The 20,847-nt window shown below is 55.7% G+C and overlaps 1 protein-coding gene across 2 annotated transcripts; it reads left to right on the top strand.

Moving 5' to 3' along the window:
- The first annotated feature begins 1,748 nt into the window (after positions 1-1,748).
- Positions 1,749-18,950, top strand: EMX1 (empty spiracles homeobox 1). Of its 2 annotated transcripts, none has more exons than XM_006201564.3 (3): positions 1,749-2,638; positions 8,694-8,878; positions 18,398-18,950. In XM_006201564.3, the coding sequence occupies exons 1-3, from the start codon at positions 2,125-2,127 to the stop codon at positions 18,563-18,565; spliced, it is 867 nt and encodes a 288-aa protein (XP_006201626.2). In that variant the 5' UTR covers positions 1,749-2,124; the 3' UTR covers positions 18,566-18,950. The 2 variants fall into 2 exon arrangements, with proteins under 2 accessions (XP_006201626.2, XP_072794422.1); XM_072938321.1 differs by having other exon boundaries at positions 2,224-2,642; positions 8,698-8,878.
- Positions 18,951-20,847: the final 1,897 nt, after the last annotated feature.

The raw sequence follows: 20,847 nt of genomic DNA, 5'->3' as shown, positions 1-20,847 counted from the left end.
CTAGCGATACGACCTGCTTAGGTTCTTGTCCCCACTCGGCGGAGCTTCCTCTAATCTACGGCTGAGGATGGCGCAAAGGGAGAGGGGTAAGAAATGGAGGAAAATGGGGGGGGGGGGCGGGGGGTTGGGGAGTGACAGAGAGCCTGAGACAGAAATCAGAGAGAGGGAGAGACCAGCACAGAAAGAACCGGAGAGGCCAGCAAAAGAGACACAGGCGCTCGCTACGGATTCGGTAAGGATTCCTTCCGCAGGCATTTCTGGGGCGTCTCTGAGGTGCTCTGCCCGGGTCTGCCCCGGACGCGAACGTCTGCAGGGTGCGGTAGTCTCACCCCCATCCTCTCGCCGTCCCCTCCCCACCTCGCCCAAGGGGGCCGGAACGGCTTCGGCGCGCGGGGGCTTTTCGGAGCAGTCGAGTGGAAAATAGACTTTAACCCGCTTTGTGGCAACAAGGGCGCCCGGAGCGCTCTCCGGGACCAGGGCTCCGGGCGCTCAGGCGGGCCGCTCCCAAGACCCGGCCTGGAGTTTTTGTAGAGTCAAGCGGCCCGCGGACCCCCTGGTCTCGGGGCGACGGGAGGCCCAGCCCGGATCCACGCACCCGCGCCGCGGCCAGGCCGCTCTGACTGATCCCGACAGCGCCGAGGGAGCGGAACGCCCTGCGGTCCCCTTCTCTCAGTGCACTGGCAAGGTCCGTGTCCCGGCCTCCCCACCACCGCCTAGCGCCCTCCTAGGCCTGAATGCGGTGTTTTCCTGAGGCCTGGAAGCCCGGGTGAAAAAGTTTGCAGAGTGTTGGTTCTCCTTCCCAACTGCCCTCTCACCCCCAGGGAATTGGTGCACGTAATGGAAACTGGCTGGAGCAGAGTCGCCCGCTGCTCTGCGGGCGGTGTGAGTGGAAGGTGGTCGGGGTAGGCGAGGCCGCCGCTACGTTCCCAGGACGGCCGGTGTGTATTCTTGGGGATGGGCTTAGGCTGCTCGGCCACCTCCAATTCAAGACAGTGTTCCCAAGGCCTCGGCCTGGTCTGACCCACCTGCTCCACGACCAGAGAAGACGGAAGCCGAGGAAAGCAGATCTTCCTGAGCCGAGGCCAGCCGTCCCGGTGCGAGCCGGCTGCGGTGCCCCTGACTGGGCCAAGGAGATGCTTCCGAGCCCTGCGACCTGCAGCTTGAGGACTGCAGGGTGATTGCTCCGACAGCTCCTCTCGCACTGTCCGCGGCCTGGCCCCCTTGTGAAAAGAATTGAGCGTCCCTTTCCGGAGCTGTTCCCAGTAACACCCAGAAAAAGCGAAACCTCAGGAACAAGGCCGAGGCTTCAGGCCGTGACCCAGGTGACCGGTGGTGGGTGATCGAGAGGGTCTTCGAGGCCAGGGGAGTAGGGAGCTGGTTATCGGGAGAACCTATTTGTTGCACCCCCAAACACCTACTTTCCACTCGGATCCCAGTTATCTGAAAACTGAAACGACATCCCAAGACGAATTGGAGAGGGTTCAACTGATTTACACACTGAAAAGTGGGGTTGGAGTTTCCCCCAAGCCCCAGGCCCCTCGTACGCCTCCTTCGGCTCACGCGTGTGTTGAGACGGTTGCGGCGGCCGCCAGACTCAGCTGAAGAGCCGAGACACGAGAAGACGTGAGATGGGAAGGAGGCCTAGAGCGCCTCGCACAAGCTCCAGTCCGGCTTTTGCCTCCGACTGCTGGCTCGTTTCCCCACCCGCCGTCCCTCGCCCCGCCCCGCCCCGCCCCCCACCTTGGGGCAGGTGAGCGGCGGCCAATGGGCGAGCGCGGGGCAGGTGCCCGCTAACTCTCGCTTCGCAGCGCGGTGGACGAGGCCGGGCTGGACAGTGCTGGGAGGACCGGGGGTGGGGGTCGGTCCTGGCTGGACTCGGGAGGGAGGGGACCGGGCTCAGCCTCCAGGCCGTAGAGGCAGCTCGCAGCATCGCGCGGAGCCCGCGCCAGTACCGGCGCCGGAGCTGCCCGCTCGGCCGCAGAGGCCGGCGCGCCTAGCTGCGCGCGGTGGCCCGATTCCGCGTTCTCTGGCTCGCACGCCCCTCGCCGCTCCGCGCCTGGCTCGTCCGCAGGGGCTGAGCGCGGGCGGGCGGGCGGGGGAGGTGAGGGGTGCTGGTGTGTGTGCATGTGCCTGGCTGGGTGCACACCCCGCACGGCGGCGGAGCCAGGACGCGGAGCGCTCCCCAGAGCCCGGCTGCCTGGCTCGGCTCTGGCGGCCGCGACCATGTTCCAGCCCACAGCCAAGCGCGGCTTTACCATCGAGTCTTTGGTGGCCAAGGACGGCGGTACCGGCGGGGGCACTGGCGGCGGGGGCGCGGGCTCCCATCCCCTGGCGGCGGCAGCTTCGGAGGAGCCGCTCCGGCCCACGGCGCTCAATTATCCTCACCCCGGCGCGGCCGAAGCGGCCTTCGTGAGCGGCTTCCCAGCCACCGCGGGCGCCGGCCGCTCGCTCTACGGAGGGCCCGAGCTCGTGTTCCCCGAGGCCATGAACCATCCCGCGCTGACCGTGCACCCGGCGCACCAGCTGGGCGCCTCCCCGCTGCAGCCCCCGCACTCCTTCTTCGGCGCCCAGCATCGGGACCCTCTGCACTTCTACCCCTGGGTCCTGCGGAACCGCTTCTTCGGCCACCGCTTCCAGGGTGAGTGCCCACGCTGTGCCCGCCTCGGCGGCCGGCCGGCTGGCGCCGGAGCTGTAGTGGCGCGGGGGAGGTTCGGGGGCGTGCGGGGCTGTTCAGAAGTTGTTGCTGAGAAGGCTGCGGGTCCACAGAGGCCGATCCTAGGCAGGGAAGAGCCGCGCCAGATTCATCCGCGCTTCTGCCGCGTTGGGTTCCCTCCCAGAGAACCGGGTTGGGACCTCCAGGCTTTCCCAAGAACTATGCCTGTCGGACGTCAAGCCCGGGCACATCCTCGGAGCTCTCCTGATCTTCCGCGAGGCCTGCATTAATCTCTTCTGGCTGAGCCAGTGCCACACCAGAGAGCTCAGCGCCCGCCGCCCTCCCGCGGACCCGGCTGGACCCGGGACCATACTTCTCTCGCACTTCCACTACCAACTCCCAGGGATCCGTCCTCGCTGGCGCGGGAAGGCAGGGGAAAGTCCACCTGCGTGCCCCGGGTCTGTAGGAAGAAGGGGCAGAGGGGAGGGCAAACTAGAGAGTTAATGTTCAGTGTTGAGTGCTCCGCTGTCTTGGGATGTTTCTCAGCAATCTCGACCCGACTTCGCCAAGTCACACGTGCCTGTCGGACCCAGGGTGGGGAAGATTTGCGGCAGCAAATCGGCTTCCTCCTCCGCTCGCCGATTTGGGGAACCCACCCAGCTACTTGGGGACTGACGGCAGTCCTCCCAGGCAGGGGGCGGGGGCAGAGGGCTCTGAAGGTCGTAGGCAGTCCAAGCCTTCTAGTCTGCACTGGGCAATGGGTTTGCCAAAGAAGATACCCCACTGGTCGGTCTCTCTGTTTCTGTCTCTGCCTCTCCCTCTCTCTCTCACGTTTCAAAAATATGACTTTCCCGAAGGAAAGAGTTGCATTAGTTGGAGTTCGTTTTCTTCCTTGAATTTGTTGGAGTTTTTCTTCTTTTTTTTCTTCCTTCCTTCTTTCCTCCTCCTCCTCCTCCTCCTCCTCCTCCTCCCCTTCTTCTTCTTCTTCTTCTTCTTCTTCTTCTTCTTCTTCTTCTTCTTCTTCTTCTTCTTCTTCTTCTTCTTCTTCTTCTTCTTCTTCTTCTTCTTCTTCTTCTTCTTTCTTCTTCTTCTTCTTCTTCTCCTCCTCCTCCTCCTCGTCTTCCACCTCCTCCCTCCCTCCTCCTCCTTCTGATTTAATTTGTGCAGTAATTGGTTTAGCTTCCGGTTTTATTTTGCTAGTGTAGACGAGAGTTAGCCTCATGAGGCTCCATGACTCAGAGCTAGGTAACCCGGCTTTCAGCGAAACAAATGAAAAGCACAGGGCTAGACCTCCTGCTCCTGGGGCTAATCTGACGATAAACCAAGTCTACACTGTGAAAATAAACTGAATGTCTGGTACAATTGTCTACATAAGAGAAGAAAAATGATCTCTTGAAGCTTTGGGTATAGCTGCTTAACTGTTTCACGGAAAGCTGCTTTCCCGGGTCCTGATTTGTCAGACAATTTTCTCAGTCCCATCTGCCCAGTAGATACTCACCCATCAGATCCCACAAAAGAAGAAAATGTAATTGCTTGAGCAAGAATTTTTGTGGGCAGACTTGTCTGCCCTGAGGATTTCAAAGATGTGCCCAAATCATCCGGAGGGAAAAAATGCGTATGTTGTTGGACACAACGGACAAGAAACCTGTCAATTAAAATCAATGTTTACTGATAGAATAAAGTTTTATTTTAAAATGAGCAAACCACCTCAGTCCTCCATGGGCTGGGTCCCTGGCCTGGGTCTTTAGACCTGGTGACCGTGCGCCAGTTTGAGTTGCGGCTGTTTGTGAACCTTCGGGCCCAAGGCAGTTGAGGCACCGGCGTTAGGAGGCTGGTAGAGGGACAGGGGCTCAGGTCAGAGCCGGTCCTGACCCCTGTGCTCTCCTTATGCTGAGATGGCCTCCCTGGGGACTCCCTCGGCTTTGGACCCCGCACCCCCACGCCCTCCGCGCCACCTTTCCCGCTTCTGGCCTCGCCGGCGCGAGCTTGGGGCGCGAGGGCCGAGCCTCCAAGTGTCCGGGGCGCCTCGCGTGAGATCCAGCTCTGGCTCTGAGCATCCCCAGTCACACGAGGCCGGATAAAACCTTCGCAAAAACCTCTCGGAAATTGCCGCGGCTCCCTGAGCCATCAGTCCCGGCGGGCTCGTTGTCGAGTTGCAAAAACGGTTGCATTTTTCTCTCAAGAACTGTGTCTGGATGCGGAGATGGAGCCAAATGTGGCCGCATTTTTGAACACGGAAATCCGTTGGGCACTGAAGGATTTTTTGAACTTTGAGACGTTTTGGCTTCGGGGCCGGTCATCTTCCGGGCAGACCCCTGCAGCCCGGGCGCCCTTGCGTCTTGCGGTCCCGCGGGCCCCTCGGGCCTGCGAGCCGAGCCATTTCAGGCCCTCCGGCGCCGCGTTTTCTAGAGAACCGGGTCTCTGCGATGCTCATTTCAGCCCCGTTTTAATGCAAGAAGCGAAACCCTACACGAACGAAAAGGAACACGTCTGCGCTCTGTGCGCAGCGCTCTCCAGCAGCGCGGTGCCTGCGCGCAGGGAAGCGGCTTCTCCGCTGAGCAAGGCGATGGAAGAGGAAAAGCCAGCGCGGGATGCTCGGGACCACGCGGAGGGACTCCGAAGTCAGGGGCAGCTTTCGAGGCCAGAAGGGGAGGAGTTGGCGGGCACCGGGAGTTAGCTACACTTGGATGCTATTTCCCGGGATAGCAGGAACTTTCCAGGCCGGGGAGCAGGGTCGGGAGGGGGCCGTGGGAGACGCAGCCCTGTGGGACTGGTGGTGGTAATGGGCCGGTGCTTCAAAGGGCGCCTTTGTTCCGGCGGGAGGCGGGGTAAAGAGGTTATCTCTGCTGCCGGGCGGGCCTCTCCCTCTCGTAGCCCCAGGCCCCTCCGCCCCACCATCCGGCCTAGAGTCCCCAGCCTGACACGGCCTCTCCAGGAGGGACTGCAGCCTGAGCCCTGGGCCATCAAATCGCTGGCTCCCACCTCCTGCCGCCTCAGTCCTGGGAACCTCTATTGCTAGTTCCCAGCCATTGCCTTAAAGGGGCCCTCAGAGGGAGGCTGGAGGAAAATGCGGAGGAGTGGGGTTCAGTGAACTAGCTTCAGGGAAGGCCAAACCAGCCCCTTTCCACCCCTCCTTGTCTGAAACTGACAGCCCACTCTCACAGCCCAGAATTACTGCATCGCAACAGGCCACATCGCACCCCAGTCCCAAGCTTGTTCTGCCCTTGTCCAGTTAAGGGAAACTGAAGCCTTGGTAGGGATGGTTGAGGCCTCCTTCTGATAGGTCAGAATGAGAGGGGCCCAAGCACATAGGCACCTGGCAGCATCCTGCTCCTTATAGAAACATGTAGCTATTGATCAGTTTCTTGGGATGGTTAGTTTTGTACTAAACATACTTTTCCTTACAAGGAAAAGCCCTGCTTCTTTTGAAATCAAATCTGTCATCACTTATCAGCATCTTGAATAATTTTCCTGGCCTCTGCTTCTTCTTGGTTGGGTCAGAAGGACCCCTATGTTTCTGTACATGCACGCACAGACTGCGGGACACATGCTATCTGTCCTGACAGAATATTACAATGAACTAGGGCCATTCTCTCCCCAACTGAGAGAGATTGCAAGCAACCGAACTTTCCCCTAAAATAGCCGGACTTTGGGCAAAGAGGCACATGAATGTCAGGACAGAGAAGCTTGTTGCTTTCATCCTCCACTTCGGATAAAGACAAACACAGAGAACTCTACCATACAGGTGACCAACACACACCAGGGAATTACAAAACAGCCGGCAAATCACACACATTGAGGTTGCAGTCCTGCTTTTTCAGCCCCACACTGCCCTTCACACACACCTCGGCATCACATTCACTCACAACTGTGGGGTCTCTCCATGCTGCCACCTCACTTCTGACCAGCCACAGTCAACCTGCTGAGGCTGAACCCTGGGATCATGGAGGTGTGCTGAGCTTTCTCTCTCCCTCTCCTGCTCATTTGTCCAGAGGAAGCCACTGTTGGTATCTGACTTGAGCTTGGAACACTGATTTTTTTGGAAACAATTTATTTTAATGTCAACAAGAAGTGTTTGCTTCTCACCCACCTCTCCCACTTTTCTCTGGCTGGTCACTCTGGCCCCCACTTGCAGCTTTAATCCTTATTCCTACCTTGATCATCCTCCTTTCCCTCTAACCCTTCTCTGTCAGACCACCTCCCCTGATCATCTGTCTCTTCCACCATCACAAGTTAAACCTCTCTTCCTTCTGTCAACCCTCAGAGCCCTTGGTCTGCCCCCACCTTGAAGGGCTCAATGGGCAGGGTGTCCCCCCTCTATCTTCCTGTAATGTGATTTCACCCCCTTTCGTGGCAGCACAGATTCAGCCACTTGAAACAGGTAAGGTGACTGGAAGTTAATGACTTCACCCTGTCGGGAGGCTCTGTCTCCCCCCAGGTGCTAGCCCCTCATTCCTAGGCAATGGTGTTTCACAGAAAACTCCAGCAATAGAGTTTGCCTGCGTGTCTAAAGCCCATGGGCTTGGAGAAAGTAATGTCAGGCAGTTTCTACCAGCAGAGGGACATGAACAGTTACCTGGAGAGTTTTAGCAACAGCAGCTCAGTTATGTGCCCTTGCTTCACTGGCAGAGATATTTCCAGAGATGGGAGATCTCAACCAAATTATCCAAACAATTGTCTTTAGAACAAAACAACAATTCAAACTGAGTCAAACCAGTGGCCATTTCTGAAGAAATTAATTGGATCAGTCAATCTCAGCAGCTAACTCTGTCAAAACATTTCATCTAGCTCTCTGCATTGGTGGTGGGTCAGGGGTACTGTTATGTGCCGCTGTATGAGAAGCCATGGGTGGTGTCAGAGCCTGTTTCCAGTCTGTTAGCATGTGCAACCAAGCCAGAGGTTGTGTGAGAGTCTAAGGAGGGAGATGGGTCATGGAGACTGAGGCTGTGGGTGGAAGCTTGTTTTGGCTCTTGTGGTCCCTGACCCTACCACACCAGCCTCAGCCAGCCCCTGTCAGCCCCTCCTCTGGCATGTAGGAGCTTAGTCCCCATGATGGCCAACATTTGCCAGGGACAGTTACACTCTTTCGAAATCCTGTATGGTAAATAGAAGAAAAAGCCAGTAGGGAGGCTGGAGCATATATTCACACACGCCCATGCAGAAACCAATATACCTATATCTATATATATTAGAGAGAAAGATGACATCTAGATATTTATACACATATTTCTTCAACGCGGGACTATTCAGGGATGAAGCAAGGCCTTTTCCCACCAGAGAGCAGTAAGTCTCCTGTGGGGAGAGTTTACCTGAAGGTCTGTGGGAAGAGAGGTGGGGAAAGAGGAAGAAGAAACCTGACTTTAGACCTCCAGGTGCTGCCTGGATGTTGCCTTACTCCCTGGCCTATTTTTACCACTTGCAAGGTAGAGCCCGGGCTTGTTGGCAGGAATTTTCCACCACCTAGTAGCCTGAGCATCTAGCTGCAAGGCTGGCTCAAGCAGGAGTGAGGGGCGAGTTCCTTGGGTAGCCTCTAGTTCCTGGATCTGTATTTGGTATTGGGATGCCTAACAGCCTGGCTGTTCCTCTTACCACCTTCCTGACACCCAGCCTCGTCTCTACTCTTGATCCACTCTGAAGGAGAATTGATGGGGCAAGTGGACAAAGATAGCTCCCCACTCCTTGGCCTCTTCCGTTGCTCCAGACACTGTGGATTTGGGCCGGTCGGCGCCTCACCAGGCCTGGGCCCGGCTTCTGGCCCAACAGTGATCCCCAGCGCTGTGATTCCCCGGGCCTCGACCTGGGAGCTCTCAGCGGGGAGGTGTTGGGGAGGAGAGTGGACTGAAGGAAGGGGCGGCAAAAGGGATGGGGGAGAATTTGGGAGAGAGGTTGGGTGTCGAGGATTGGAGAGGGCAGCCGATCGCTCCGGGGGCGCGTGCGAGCGCCGCGCCAGGCCCGAGCCTGGCCGGCTCCGGCGGGCGGCTCACCGCGCGCTTCTCTCTGTCTGTATCTGCGTGTGTTGCCGTCGGCGGCGCGGCCGCAGCGAGCGACGTGCCCCAGGACGGGCTGCTTCTGCACGGCCCCTTCGCGCGCAAGCCCAAGCGGATCCGCACGGCCTTCTCGCCCTCGCAGCTGCTGCGACTGGAGCGTGCCTTCGAGAAGAACCACTACGTGGTGGGCGCCGAGCGGAAGCAGCTGGCCGGCAGCCTCAGCCTTTCCGAGACGCAGGTAATAAATAGTCCGCGCTCTGCCCGGGGTGGTGGTGGTTGCGGGGAGGCAGGTGGAGGTGGGGCGGGCGGGAGCGGGACCGGCCAGCCTCGCCCCCAGCCTCCCCCTGCTTCTCCCGCCGCCCCTGCGGCGCCCCCGCCAAGCCGGTCTTTAGGACCCCTTCCCTCCGACTGCCTTCAGCCTCGAGGAGGCCCAGGACTTTTATGAAACGCTAAGAACCTCCTAGGAGGTTGGGATCAAACCTGATTCCGACCCCGCTCCCACAGCCCATAGCAGCTGCCTGTTACCAGGAGGCAGCGGGCGGCCTGGGGAACCCGCCGAGCGCGGGGCGCCCACCCCACGGCCACTCCGGGCCCCCCGGGGCCCTCTGGAGCTGTCTCAGGCCCGCGGCTCCTGCAGCCCTTCTCCCGCCGCTGTTCTGGGGGCGCTTAGGCGTGTGCGGGGGTGCCCAGGCCTGTCCCACTCTGGCTTCGCTGCCGTGCAGGGCAAAGTGGGCGCAGGCCTCGGCCGCCCACCAGCGGCTGTGCTGAGAGAGCCCACGTGTCCTCGGGCTGTAAACATCTGAAGCAGAGGGCTTAGCCAGGGAGCGGGCAGTCCTGCTGGGGGTCGGAGCGGGGCTCTGATCTCTTTCCGGGCCGGCTGCCGGGGCTTTGAAACTGCGGTGTGTGCGTGCGCGGACATCTGAGGGGCCTGACAGTGGTGGAAAAGGCGATTCTGGTACTCAGGGCCTGTTTTCAGCCACTTGAAGTGTTGTTGAGTCGGGGAGGGAGTAAACTGCAGCGGCGCTGAAGGGGTTTGAACTGGGTGATATTACAAGTACCACGTAGTATGTTTCATAATTAAGAAAAAATTTAAGAACTAAATGGGAATTATAGGGAGGCAAATTTGGGTTTACTGTAAGTAAAGACTTTACAATAAATAAATGCTGTCTGGAAGCTCTTGGTCGGCCGGGAGTCCAGCGTGCTGGACTGGAGGCGGATTTCAGTATCTAGACGGGCTTCGGAAGACCTTAACTCCCTTCTGTCCCCGTCAGTTCCCGGATTTGCAAGGAGAGAGTTCAGCTTACTTGGCCTAGCCGCTCGAGCCCGCCGGCATTTCATTTTCTGCACCGCTTTCTGCTCGCTTCGCCGCCACCTATACCACCATCCTCCACCCTAGTCCCGGACTGTAGGAAGGCGTCAGGCTGTTGGCGGGAGTATGGGTGTGCGCAGCCTGGGATCTCCTGGGGAGCAGCGAGGCTACATGGAAGGTTTAGTGGGGAAGTCCAAACCCAAACTGCGTCTCCAGCTCCCTGCGGCCCGACCTCACTCTTTCCTGCTCCTGGCGCATTTCGGTATCTATTGTGCTATCTATAAGATGCCCTGTTTCATCAGCGCATTGCTCCCCTACCTGCTACAGGACCCACGCTGTTTCAGACTTGCTAGCTGGGCTGTTCTAACTGCAGAGTAAAGCTTACAAAACAACGGAATTAATTTTTAAAACATTTTAAAGAAAGACATGTTTTTAAAAAACCAAGTTAATAAAAATACCCCCTTTTCCTTCTTGGTGAACAGTATTTTAAAACTGTTGTTTAAAACAGGGTGTCAATTTAAGAATGATGTTTATAGTTAACCTCATTTAAAAAGTAATAGTTATTAAATTTTAATTGCAGAAGTGTAAGAAAACAAAACAGTTTATAAGCCCACCGCCCACAGATGAACACTTGTTGAAATAATGTCATTGTTTTTAAACTTTCAGTTTTTTAGCTCTGTAAGAGCATTTTGAATAGATATTCTTTCAACTGAACCTGGTTGCCTGTCAATATTTGCCCCTAACAATGCCAGTTAGTAAACCTAACGATTTTTTTTTGTTTTTAATTATAAGATGCTTAAACATATATTTAAAACAAAACCAGACAGGAAATATCCAGCTTCACTAACTATCAAAACTCGTGGCTAATCTTGTTCCATCTATAAATGAGCTGGTTTAAGCATATGAAATAAGTAATAATAATAATAATAATAATAATAATAATAATAATAATAATAATAATAAAGCTATGGGAGGTTTGAGCCTGAGATACTTCCTTGTGGTGGCCTGTGTTTCCAGGTGAGGCCTCTGAGATGGAGACATGAACTGGGCAGAGCTCCCCGGGCAGGTAGGTGGGATTCCAGTATCTACCTCCCTGCTAACTGACTGTGTGACCTTGGGCCAGTTACTCAACTACCCTGAGTTTTGGTTTCATCATCCAGAAAATAGGTTGTTTAAGGATTAAAGGCAAGTAATATTAATTCTCATCCCCAATGCTTCCCTTCCCTTTGTTTAAAGTAATATGTCAAGTTAGTGTTATAATAAGACCCAAAGCTGGGCTTCCTGACTCTTAGTTCAGTCTTCTTCATCAACAGAGCTGTCCTTCTGTCCCTCTCATAACTATCATTTGGATCTAGGCTGTGTAATTAACTAGTTATCTATCCCTCAGTATTTGCCAGGCAAGCTTACCTGTCATTTCTAGCTACCAGCTCTTTGTCGAGCATCAGTCACTCTCACCAGCCCCCTGCCATCTATTTCTACTGTCAATATGTATATTTGTCTCTCAGAGCTCTCTAATCTGTCCCTCACAGTAGCTACTTTATATCTAGCCATGTACTTCTGTTTGCTCTCATTAAACTGCCTCCCCAAAGCTGGTTAATTTATATTTCTTACTTTCTATTCTCTTCTTCTTCCTGACAATAACTCCTATTTACCAAACTGTTGATTATCTCTTTATGATCTACTCTGTTTTATCTTCTGTGTATCCACTATCCCTCTCAAACTTCCATCTCTATAGATGTACTTAGCAGCTGGCAGATAGTATATGCAATGTCTGCTAATGGTTATCTCACCGGCCCTGGCTTTGTCTTCTGAGCCTCAGTTGCTGTATCTGTAAGATTGAATGAAACGAACTCCAGGGTCCTTTTCAGCCCTGAGCTTCCAGCTCATCTGTTTTCTACTTCTCTGTATTTCTGTTTATAATCCCTCCTCCAGGTTCTCAGAAGTCACGGCATATTTCCCATATATCATAATACATACAGGAGTTTGCTGTTGTTTAATAATCTGCCATGTCCAAATGTCAACCTGTGCACTGGTTGCATCTGTCTCTCAAAGAAATCTTAACATGCAGATTCCTAGGCCCTGCTCAGGAGATTCTCTTAGGAGTTCCAGGGTGGGACCCAGGAAAGTTTTAAAAACAGCTCTGTAGGTGATTCTGATGAATAATGGGTCTGAGCATCTCAGCTCTGGGAGGCAGAGGCCGAGCCTTCCTACTCACTGTGCCCCAGGGCCCAGCTCAGTGACCAGCAAGGAGCAGATGCTCCATAAACATGTTGAATGAATGGGCCAATTTCTCATGGTTGTACACTTATCCATATGTTAACTTTATCAGTCATTTCCTTCGTTCTCTGCCGTCACTGCTCCCTCCCTGTCGCTCTCCTTCTGTCTTTCCCTTACACTTTCATAGCTGATTGTTGATCTAGATGATCGAGTTTTATTTACCAATTCATGGGGGAAACTTCTGGAAGGCTTAGGCAGATCAGTGTGTGGGCCTTAATCCAGAGTTCAGGGGTGTCTGTATGCCCAAAGCTCTAGTGTGGGGTGTTGGGAGATGGGAATCCTAAGCATCTCTGTTGCAGGTGGGGCTTTAGTTTGGTTAGGAGCGGGCTGTTTGTGCTGGGATGGCCATGGGTTAATCCAGGTGGTGGAGAGAGGGGCCCTGGGCAAGGGCTAGTTCTCCCTTCTGGCTCTAATTATTTGCTCATCACTGCTGTGGCACAGCCCGGGGGTCTGACCACGGTGAAGCCCACCTAAACTTTAGTTTTGGTGGCTGGTGGGGCAGACTCTGGCCTGGGTCAGATCAGAACCTCAAGCGCGAGTGAATGTGTGTGTGTAATGGGTGTGAGTAGTACGTGTGTGCGCCCACAATGTGGGGCACATGTGGGCTTAGTGTGATCGCTGCCCAAAGGTCAGGTGCTATGATCTATGCACATAGCCTGGTGTGCATCTGTGTGCTTCTGTGTACGTGGGGGGAGGGCGTGTTAATTTTAGACGGAGTGAGAAAAAGCATTTTGTTGCTCTAGGCTGACCCATTGGTTCGTGTTTCCAGATGCTCCTTCTGCTCTGAATAGTTCAGGAGGTGTTTCTTGACCTACCCTGGCTGAATTTAGCTGAGCTGTGAGGGAAAAGGGTGCAGAAATGTGGCTCTTGGCTTTGGAGAGCCCTCATTCAGTGCTGGGGCCTAAATGCAAAATGTGTATACTTGTGGGGTGTGCATGGGATGGGTGACTGGAGTCCCCTTGATGTCACAGCTGTAGACTCGGAGGTCAGGGGAGAGCTGCGTGGGCGGAAGGCTCCTGGAAGGCCGCAGACATAGAAGGCTTGGAGGAATGTGTAGGATTCTAGACTGGTGGGAAGGAAGGGGAGGGTTTGAGATTAAGATGGAGCAGGAGCTGTCAAGTCTGGCTACCGTCTTGGGGCTAGAGAACAAGCAGGAAGGTCTTAGGAGGCAGGTGTGTGTGGCCACCTGCCTATGGATTTTTTCCCCAGAGCCATGGTAAGAAGACTTCTGCTCAAATACTCTGCCTTTTGGGCGTTGGATGAGAGGGAAAGATCTGAGTGACGTGAATTTTAGGGAAAGGTCAAGAGGCCTTTGTTACTAGCTCACTGTGTGTTCTGAGACAGACTCATTCCTTCTCTAAGTCTCGGCTCTTCTTTAAGAACTTCTGCACCTCTGAAGCCCCAGGAGTCCAGTGGGAGGCAGGAGAGGGCAGGGGAGTTAAGGGAGACTGGAGTGCTTCTCTGAGGTCATGGTCCTGAGGAGGCAGACGAATCTTGCGATGTCTCCCTGAGAATGAGGGCAAGCATCCAGGGTGATATGAGAGGAGATGAGGAGGCTTCGGAAGGGTTCGGGCTCTGGCTGATGGGGAGTCAGAGGTGACCTCAGTTTGGTGGGGTGAGGGTTGGGCTTTGCATGGCATTGGGCTTGACCTTGAGAGTGGGAGCAGCTCACATGATCAAATGTTAGGAAATGGATCCCAGGGGAGAGGGCAGGGAGGAGGCAGGCTGAGGAGTGATCTGGTTGATGTCTCCAAGCCTCTGCCTAGTCTGAGGACTTCCTCTGTGTCTGAGGGTGACAGAATAGGAGGACACAGAAGAGATAACAGTAAGACATAAGGAGGAACTTGTATCAGTTACGAGACTCAAAAACTCCTTGAAAGAGGTATTTGAACTCCTTGAGGAGAGGACAGGCTTCCACCTGAAAGTATGCAGGGGCCAGGAGCCAGGAGCCACAGACGCCCACTAGAAATGGGCTAAGTTTGAGGAGTGGTGGAAAAGAAGGGATCCAGACCTGGTCCATTTGAAGGCAAAGTCTGAAATATTGCCCGGAGCTATAGTGTCCTTGTCTGTAAGTTCATTTGTCCATTCACTCATGCACGCCTTCATTCATTAATGCTCACCGTGATCAATCTGCTAACGCATTGATGCTTTCATTCATTCATTCATTCAACCACAGCCATTTCACCTTCTTTATCCTGCCTGACTCACGCTGACCCTTGTCCCCTCAACAATGGATCTTCCTCTGAAGCTTTCCCCTTAGAAAAGGGCAATTCAATCCACAGCATGGAGAATCAAGAATTGATCTTCTTGTAGAAGTGTCCACTAGACTAAGCCAAAAGAGGACTCCATCTCTCCAGCAGTTAGCACTTCCCAAACTCCTTTTTCAATTAGACCTCATCCCCTCTGCCGTTGATTTTCTCCAATTTTCCAGGTTGGCCCAAGCACCTCTTGTCTAGAGCATGGGGCTCAGCCACTTCACTTCTGCCCTGCTGGCTGAACATACTGGAAAACGCCCGCTGGTGCTCCAAAGCCGGCTCTCACACCCCTTGGGTTCTCCAGATTCCCACAGACTGGTGTGGAGGCAGAGTTTTAAGCAAATAAATTAGTGCATTGCTGGGGTCACTGTTACCGAGACAGAGAAAAGTACTAAGTACAGACAGGTCATGGGGCACATCCAGACCAGGAACATGTGAGCAGGGTTTTGAAGGCTAAGTAAGAGTATTCCAGGTGGTGTAACTCAGACAAAAGTGGAGGCTCTTGGCAGGATCTCCCTTATATGAAAAACTAAGAGGCATTGAGTGAGGTGAGGACTTCAGAGGCCGCAAGGAACCACTCCCCAAACCCAGAGGACTCAGAGATGGGTGAGGGGTTCCTCTAGCCAATGCCCCAGTTGTGCCCTGGGGGGCTTGAAGAAAAGTGAGCGGTGTGCCGGGCTGGGGGAAGGCAGGTGCAGAATAAGCAGCCTCCTGAGGCCGCCCCCCCACCCCCACCCCGAGCTGGTAGCCACGCTGTGTAATCTGGTTCCTTTTGAGGTCCTCATCTTCTAGGGGAGTGGCTCTGGGGTGACCCCAGAGTCTCATGACTGCATGAGAGAGCTCATGGGGTGTCTTCTTGTCTCTTACTGCACTCAGAGCCCAGTTCCTTTCCTTTATCCAAATAAAAGAATTACTATTAATTGTTATCAATAATGCACTAAAGAAAAGTCAGAAAAGTGGAGAGAAGAAAGAGAAGTCACCCACACTTGGGGTCCACTTCCTTCTAGTCTTTTTTTCCCCGTGCCTCGGCTCTGTTTTGCTTTGGTTGTGATCACGCTGTGCCCAAACTGTGCATCCTGCCGTTTTCACTGATATTACTAATCCATAAGCATCCCCTTGTTACTACAGTCTTTGTAAACAGCATCTGGACACTCAGCCCAAGGCTGTTCTCAGGAAGATAGCCAGGCTGCCTGGGGAGAGTTTTTGTCCCTGTTTCTAGAGAGCTGCCTCCTTGACCCTAGTAGTGTTCATGGAGAGAATATTCAGAATCACTTTTCATTTGAGTGTGCCAGGAAGCTGCCCCTGGTGTGAAAACACACCCTGTGCCTGAATTTCCACCCCGATGCGTTCCTTCTTTGGGCCGGTGATGCTGGGTAAGGGTAGCCGACTGGGTCCATCCCACTAGAGGGGAGTCTTCTTTCTGGAAGGAGACTTGGGAGTGTGTGTGGGAGAAAAATGTGCAGAAAGGGGCCCTCTGTCCCCGGTGATGCCCAGGGCTGCCCCGAGTCACCTGTGACCAGGCTGGCCACGCTTAGCCCTTGGGGCTCTCAGGAACACCGCCCCAGCCCTGCATCCAGGCCTGAGTCACACACACACACGCCTTGCACAGGAGGCTGGGCGAGCTCACCCGCCTACGGGCTGGCACAGCCACAGTGGGCTCCAGGGCTGGGGGCAGGGGCCAGGCTGGTTGCCAAATGGGTGTGCCGAGAACCACCTAGGGCCCAGCCCGCCCTGTGCCCAAGGACAGGTGGCCATGGAATCAAGAAGCCCTGTGCCTAGAGCATCCACCATCGTCCCTATCTACTTGAGGTGGGCCATGCAGGCAATGGTTTTGAATGCTGCCGTGGAAGGAAGGGAAGAAGGCGCTCCCCAACTCCATCCACCAATACCAGCCACTTCATCTCCTCCTGTCCCTGGCTGACTGCTCTGCGGAGCCCTGGCTGCCCTCACTCCCCTCCTAGTGCTCTAAAATCAAGGGGCAGGGCAGGGCAGGTGGTGCCATGGAAACCCTGGGGAGGGGCAGCTAGGGGGAGCCCTGGGTTGGGTGGGCTCCATGGAGGGGACCGAGGGGAGTGTCTGGGAAGTGTGAGGGTGGACCACCCTGGGCAGGAGCTGCTCCCTGGGCCCAGATGCCAGGCCTGCTTTGGCTGCCTCTGCCTGGCTTTATGGCTAAGGCCTATGCTTTTCACCCATTCTCGGGGAGCAGGGGCAGAACTGGGTGGTGTTTCTCAGGATTGCCCTTAACCCCACCCAGGAATCAAGCATCTCCCCTCAGCAGTCACTGCTGCTGCCAAAACTAGGGTGCTCTCTGTCTTTCCACTCGCATGACTTACCACTCCCCACCTGCATGGGCACCACGGGTCGATCACTCCAGCTGCAGCTGGCAGCACCTACTTGCTTTTTAACTGTGCTGTCATTTCCAGGAAACCATCCATGCCTTATAACCCAACCCGTCTGCATCACCTCCCGCAGGGACCCTCTGGAACAAAAGCCTAGGAGGTGCCCTGGTGCTGCAAGGGCCCCAGAAAACATCTCACCTATGGGTGAGGGTCTCAAGTCCAGAGAGGGGAGGGAATGTAGCGGCACCCAGGCCCCTCCTGCTAACTCTGCGGCTGATCTGGTCTGGCCTGGTTCTGCAAGGCTGAGTAAAGGACTGTAGTCAGGAGGAGTTGACAGACCAAGGCCTTCTCCACATTCGTCAAGACCTAAGACTAATTGGGAACCAGGATGATCCTCCCAGGTTTTGCACGAAAAGATGTTAAAGGCTGTCTGTGTCCTGGACACTAAGCAAATGCTGGAGGAGTTGGGAGAAGGGATGGATGATCAGAGATGAGACTAAATCTGGGGAGGCTTCCTGGAGGAGATGGGCTTAGTGTCATAGACCTGCACTTGCCTTCCTGCCCCGCCCCCACCACCTCCTCATTACAAAGGATGGTTGTCTGGTCTCTGACCTCTCCCCTTGTCAGGGCTCTCACTGCCTGTCACAGAAGTGGGGGGCTCTCTGTGTTTAAAGAGGAGCTCACTTCTGTCCCCTGGGATTTCTCCTGACTGTTCCTTGTGTGACCTGTTTCCACATCTGGATGGGCTGCCAGGGCCAGTGTTATGGGGGCAGGAAGCCAGAGTGCTGCCCTGGGTGGGGCTGCAGACACCCCTATGTCTAAGGAGGGTGAGGCCTCACTGGTGGATTTCAGACTCCTCTGAGGGGCTGGCACACAAGGGGCCAGGACTCCCCACTTACCCAGCTCTGCCTCTGTTGTGGGGTGGGGGAGTTCCTCCTGAGGTCACTAAGACAGCACCTCCTGGTGAAACAGACCTAGATGGCCTGAGATGTTAGCGCCTGGAGCGGAGGGGTCCAGGACCCTAGGAGTGCTCTGGCTGCCCCGGGCACTGCTCTTGGTGTGGCCACCGCCTCCTGGTTATCGAGTCATGTCCACTCTGTTTCTTTGTGCCACAAAGGGCACAGGGTGGCCCAGAGGGTGTTGCTAACACCCGGCTATCAGGGAGCCCAGCAGGACCTCTGTGATGGCTTTTCGTATGTTCCCTCATTTACGTTCATGCCAACCCTGTGAAGAAGCAATTATCAATCTCTTCTCTAAAAACCCGTAGGGACCCAAGTCTCTTTCCTTTACTGTGGCTACAGGATCCAGGCTGCTCGGCAGCTGCAAGATCCCCTCCTCTGCTGAGAGGGACAGGAAAACGGTCCTTTCTGGCCCGCTGTGCCCTCCCCGTGGCCCCCTCGCCTTCGCATCTGGAAGGGCAGGCCCCCAGACCTGGCAGGTGGCACCGGCCAGAGGAGGGGACCATGGCCTCGGTTTCCCCATCTGGCTCCCAGCTCAGCCCGAGTGCTGAGGCCCTGGGGGCCGCTCTGGGGGCCTCCTGGGTGTTTCTCACCTGTGCCCCTCCCTCCCTGGCCCAGGTGAAGGTGTGGTTCCAGAACCGGAGGACAAAGTACAAGCGGCAGAAGCTGGAGGAGGAGGGGCCCGAGTCGGAGCAGAAGAAGAAGGGCTCCCACCACATCAACCGGTGGCGCATCGCCACGAAGCAGGCCAACGGGGAGGACATCGACGTCACCTCCAATGACTAGGGCGGGCAGCCACAAACCCGCGAGGGCAGAGTGCTGCTCACTGCTGCCAGGCTCCCCGCTGGGCCCAGCAGGACTCTGGCCACCCCTTGGCCGGGCTGCGTGGAGGCCTCGGTCACGGCTCCAGGGGCCTTGGAGCCTGGGGCACCACCGACAGAGGGACAAGGAATGGGCTGGCTGAGGCCCTGGACGGCTCTACCTTCTCCTTGGAGAGCCTGCCTGCCTGGGCAGGCTGTCGGCCACCGCAGCCTCCCAGCCACTCTCCATTTCTCTTATCTCCTTTTTGTTTTGATGCGTTCCTGTTTTAATTTATTTTCCAGGCGCCCTCTGTAGTTCTTAGTGATCCCCTTGTGCCTCCCTATGGGAATAATAAAAGTCTCTCTCTTAACAACACGGGCATCCAGCTCCAGCCCAGAGCCTGTGAGCCTGGGGTGGTGGATTCTGACTCTGAGGGCCAGTGGGATCTGGCAGAGCAAGCATGTTCAGGGCATGGGAGCTTGGGGTGGGACCTTGGAGACTCAATCCATTAACCCTTCTCCTTTGTTGGTGGTTGACCCTGGTCTCTAGCTCCAACTCCACAGCAAGAGAAATTGAGGCGGGACGTAGGGAAGGACCACGCTGTGTCTTGAAGGTGGCAATGTTCAAGACTTTCCAGGCTTAATGAGTCGTGGGAATCAGGCCCAGGTGGGTCAGGAGAGGAGAGAGCAACTGTGCTTCCCCATGCTTAGAGCCCTGACGGCCTCTCTCTTTGAGGGAAGAACAGGAAACAGGGAGTATTGTGGGCTGGGTGGAGGGGGCACCATTCACAGAAGCCGACAGTCCTTGCCCCAAGGCCTGGCCCCACCAGGATGCTCACCTGTCCCTGGAGAGCCCCCCTGGACAGATGAAAGCTTCAGAGACAGGGTTTGAGGCTGAGCTTGCCATCAGTTCCCAGACTCAGGGCCTTCCAGCCCGGGGAAGAGCCGCTAGGCAGGGCCCACTAAGCTGTCTGGCTCATTTGCCTCCAGTTTGTCCACTTGCTTTTCCTGCTTGTCATACATCAAGTTCTCCTTCATCCTAAGAAGTAGGGGGTGTTCTCCTAGCACCCCATTCCTTACAAGACCTGCCTCTACTTCTTGGTCTCCTATGTGCTCCCCAGCCCTCTGCTCTTCCACCTCTGCCTCACCACTGGGTGGATGCTGATGACAGTCCCCAACCATGGTTACCGCCACCCCCTTGTGGCCAAACTCAACAGCCTCCCATCTGGCTTGACTGCTCCCCATCTTCTGACCATTCCCTCCTGGACTCCCCCACCCTTCCCCACCTTCACACCAGTACCACTGACACCTCTCCCAGCCTTTCTGAGTCCTCCTCAGGTTTATCCGTGTCCCGTCACCTCTGTCCACCCCAGGGTCAGCCCTGGCTCCTCTGGCCTCCCTCACTGCGCCCGCCACTTCCAGGGCTGCTCTTTGTTCCCAGCCGACGCCTCCAGCCGACCTTTGCTGGGCTGCAGCCCCCCGAGCTGGCTGCCTGCTGCACTCCATGCCCCCCAGCTCCTCAGACCCGACTGTTCACAGCTGACTCATCGCTCCACCTGTTCTCCCGGACTGCCCACCTTCGCAAACAGCCAAGGTTTCTTCTGCCTTGGGAAACGGTGAACATGGATCCTGGGGTCTGGGAGGGGAATGGAGGAGTGGGAGGCATAAAGAGGTCTGTGCGGATGTCAAGGCTGAGGCCCACTTCAAAGGAGGGCCTCCATGCTGCGGCTAGGGTTCTCTTCCCTAAGCCCAAACAGGACCCCATCACCCCTTCTAAGCCCCACAGACGCTCCCTTCTTTCCACCCTTGCTGGTGCCCTCTGCTTCGGTCTCACCCGCGTCACCTTTGTCCCCCAGTGAACCATGGCTTTTGCCTGCGCTGTGCCTTTACTTATCCTATTCTTGGTGCCTAGAATGTCCTGGGGTGGGGCGTTGATCAGTGTTGAAGTCGTTGGAAAGATGTCAAGGATGTCAAAGGCCCAGCCTTGTTGCCTGGGGGCACACACAGGGATCCAAGCACAGAAGGTCCTGCTGCTGGGGCTGTCAGTGTCTCTCCTGGGCCCAGTCAAGGCTAGAAACCAAAGGGCTGAACCCCATCCCAACCCGCCCCCCACCCCCGCCACCGGGCCATCAACCAGGAAAACGCATCCCTCACATCTTGAAAGTCCCAACTTTGGTAAGTCCAAGTTGAACCTCACGGTGGACTCTCACTGCCAGGCGTGGGGGATAACCTCTGGGGAGCGTGTACGCACCGGTGGGGTGACGGTAA

Source organism: Vicugna pacos, chromosome 15, assembly GCF_048564905.1.
Source record: "Vicugna pacos chromosome 15, VicPac4, whole genome shotgun sequence".
Lineage (NCBI taxonomy): Eukaryota > Metazoa > Chordata > Mammalia > Artiodactyla > Camelidae > Vicugna > Vicugna pacos.
Note: the sequence above shows the minus strand (reverse complement) of the source record. Positions and strands in the feature narration are given on the sequence as shown.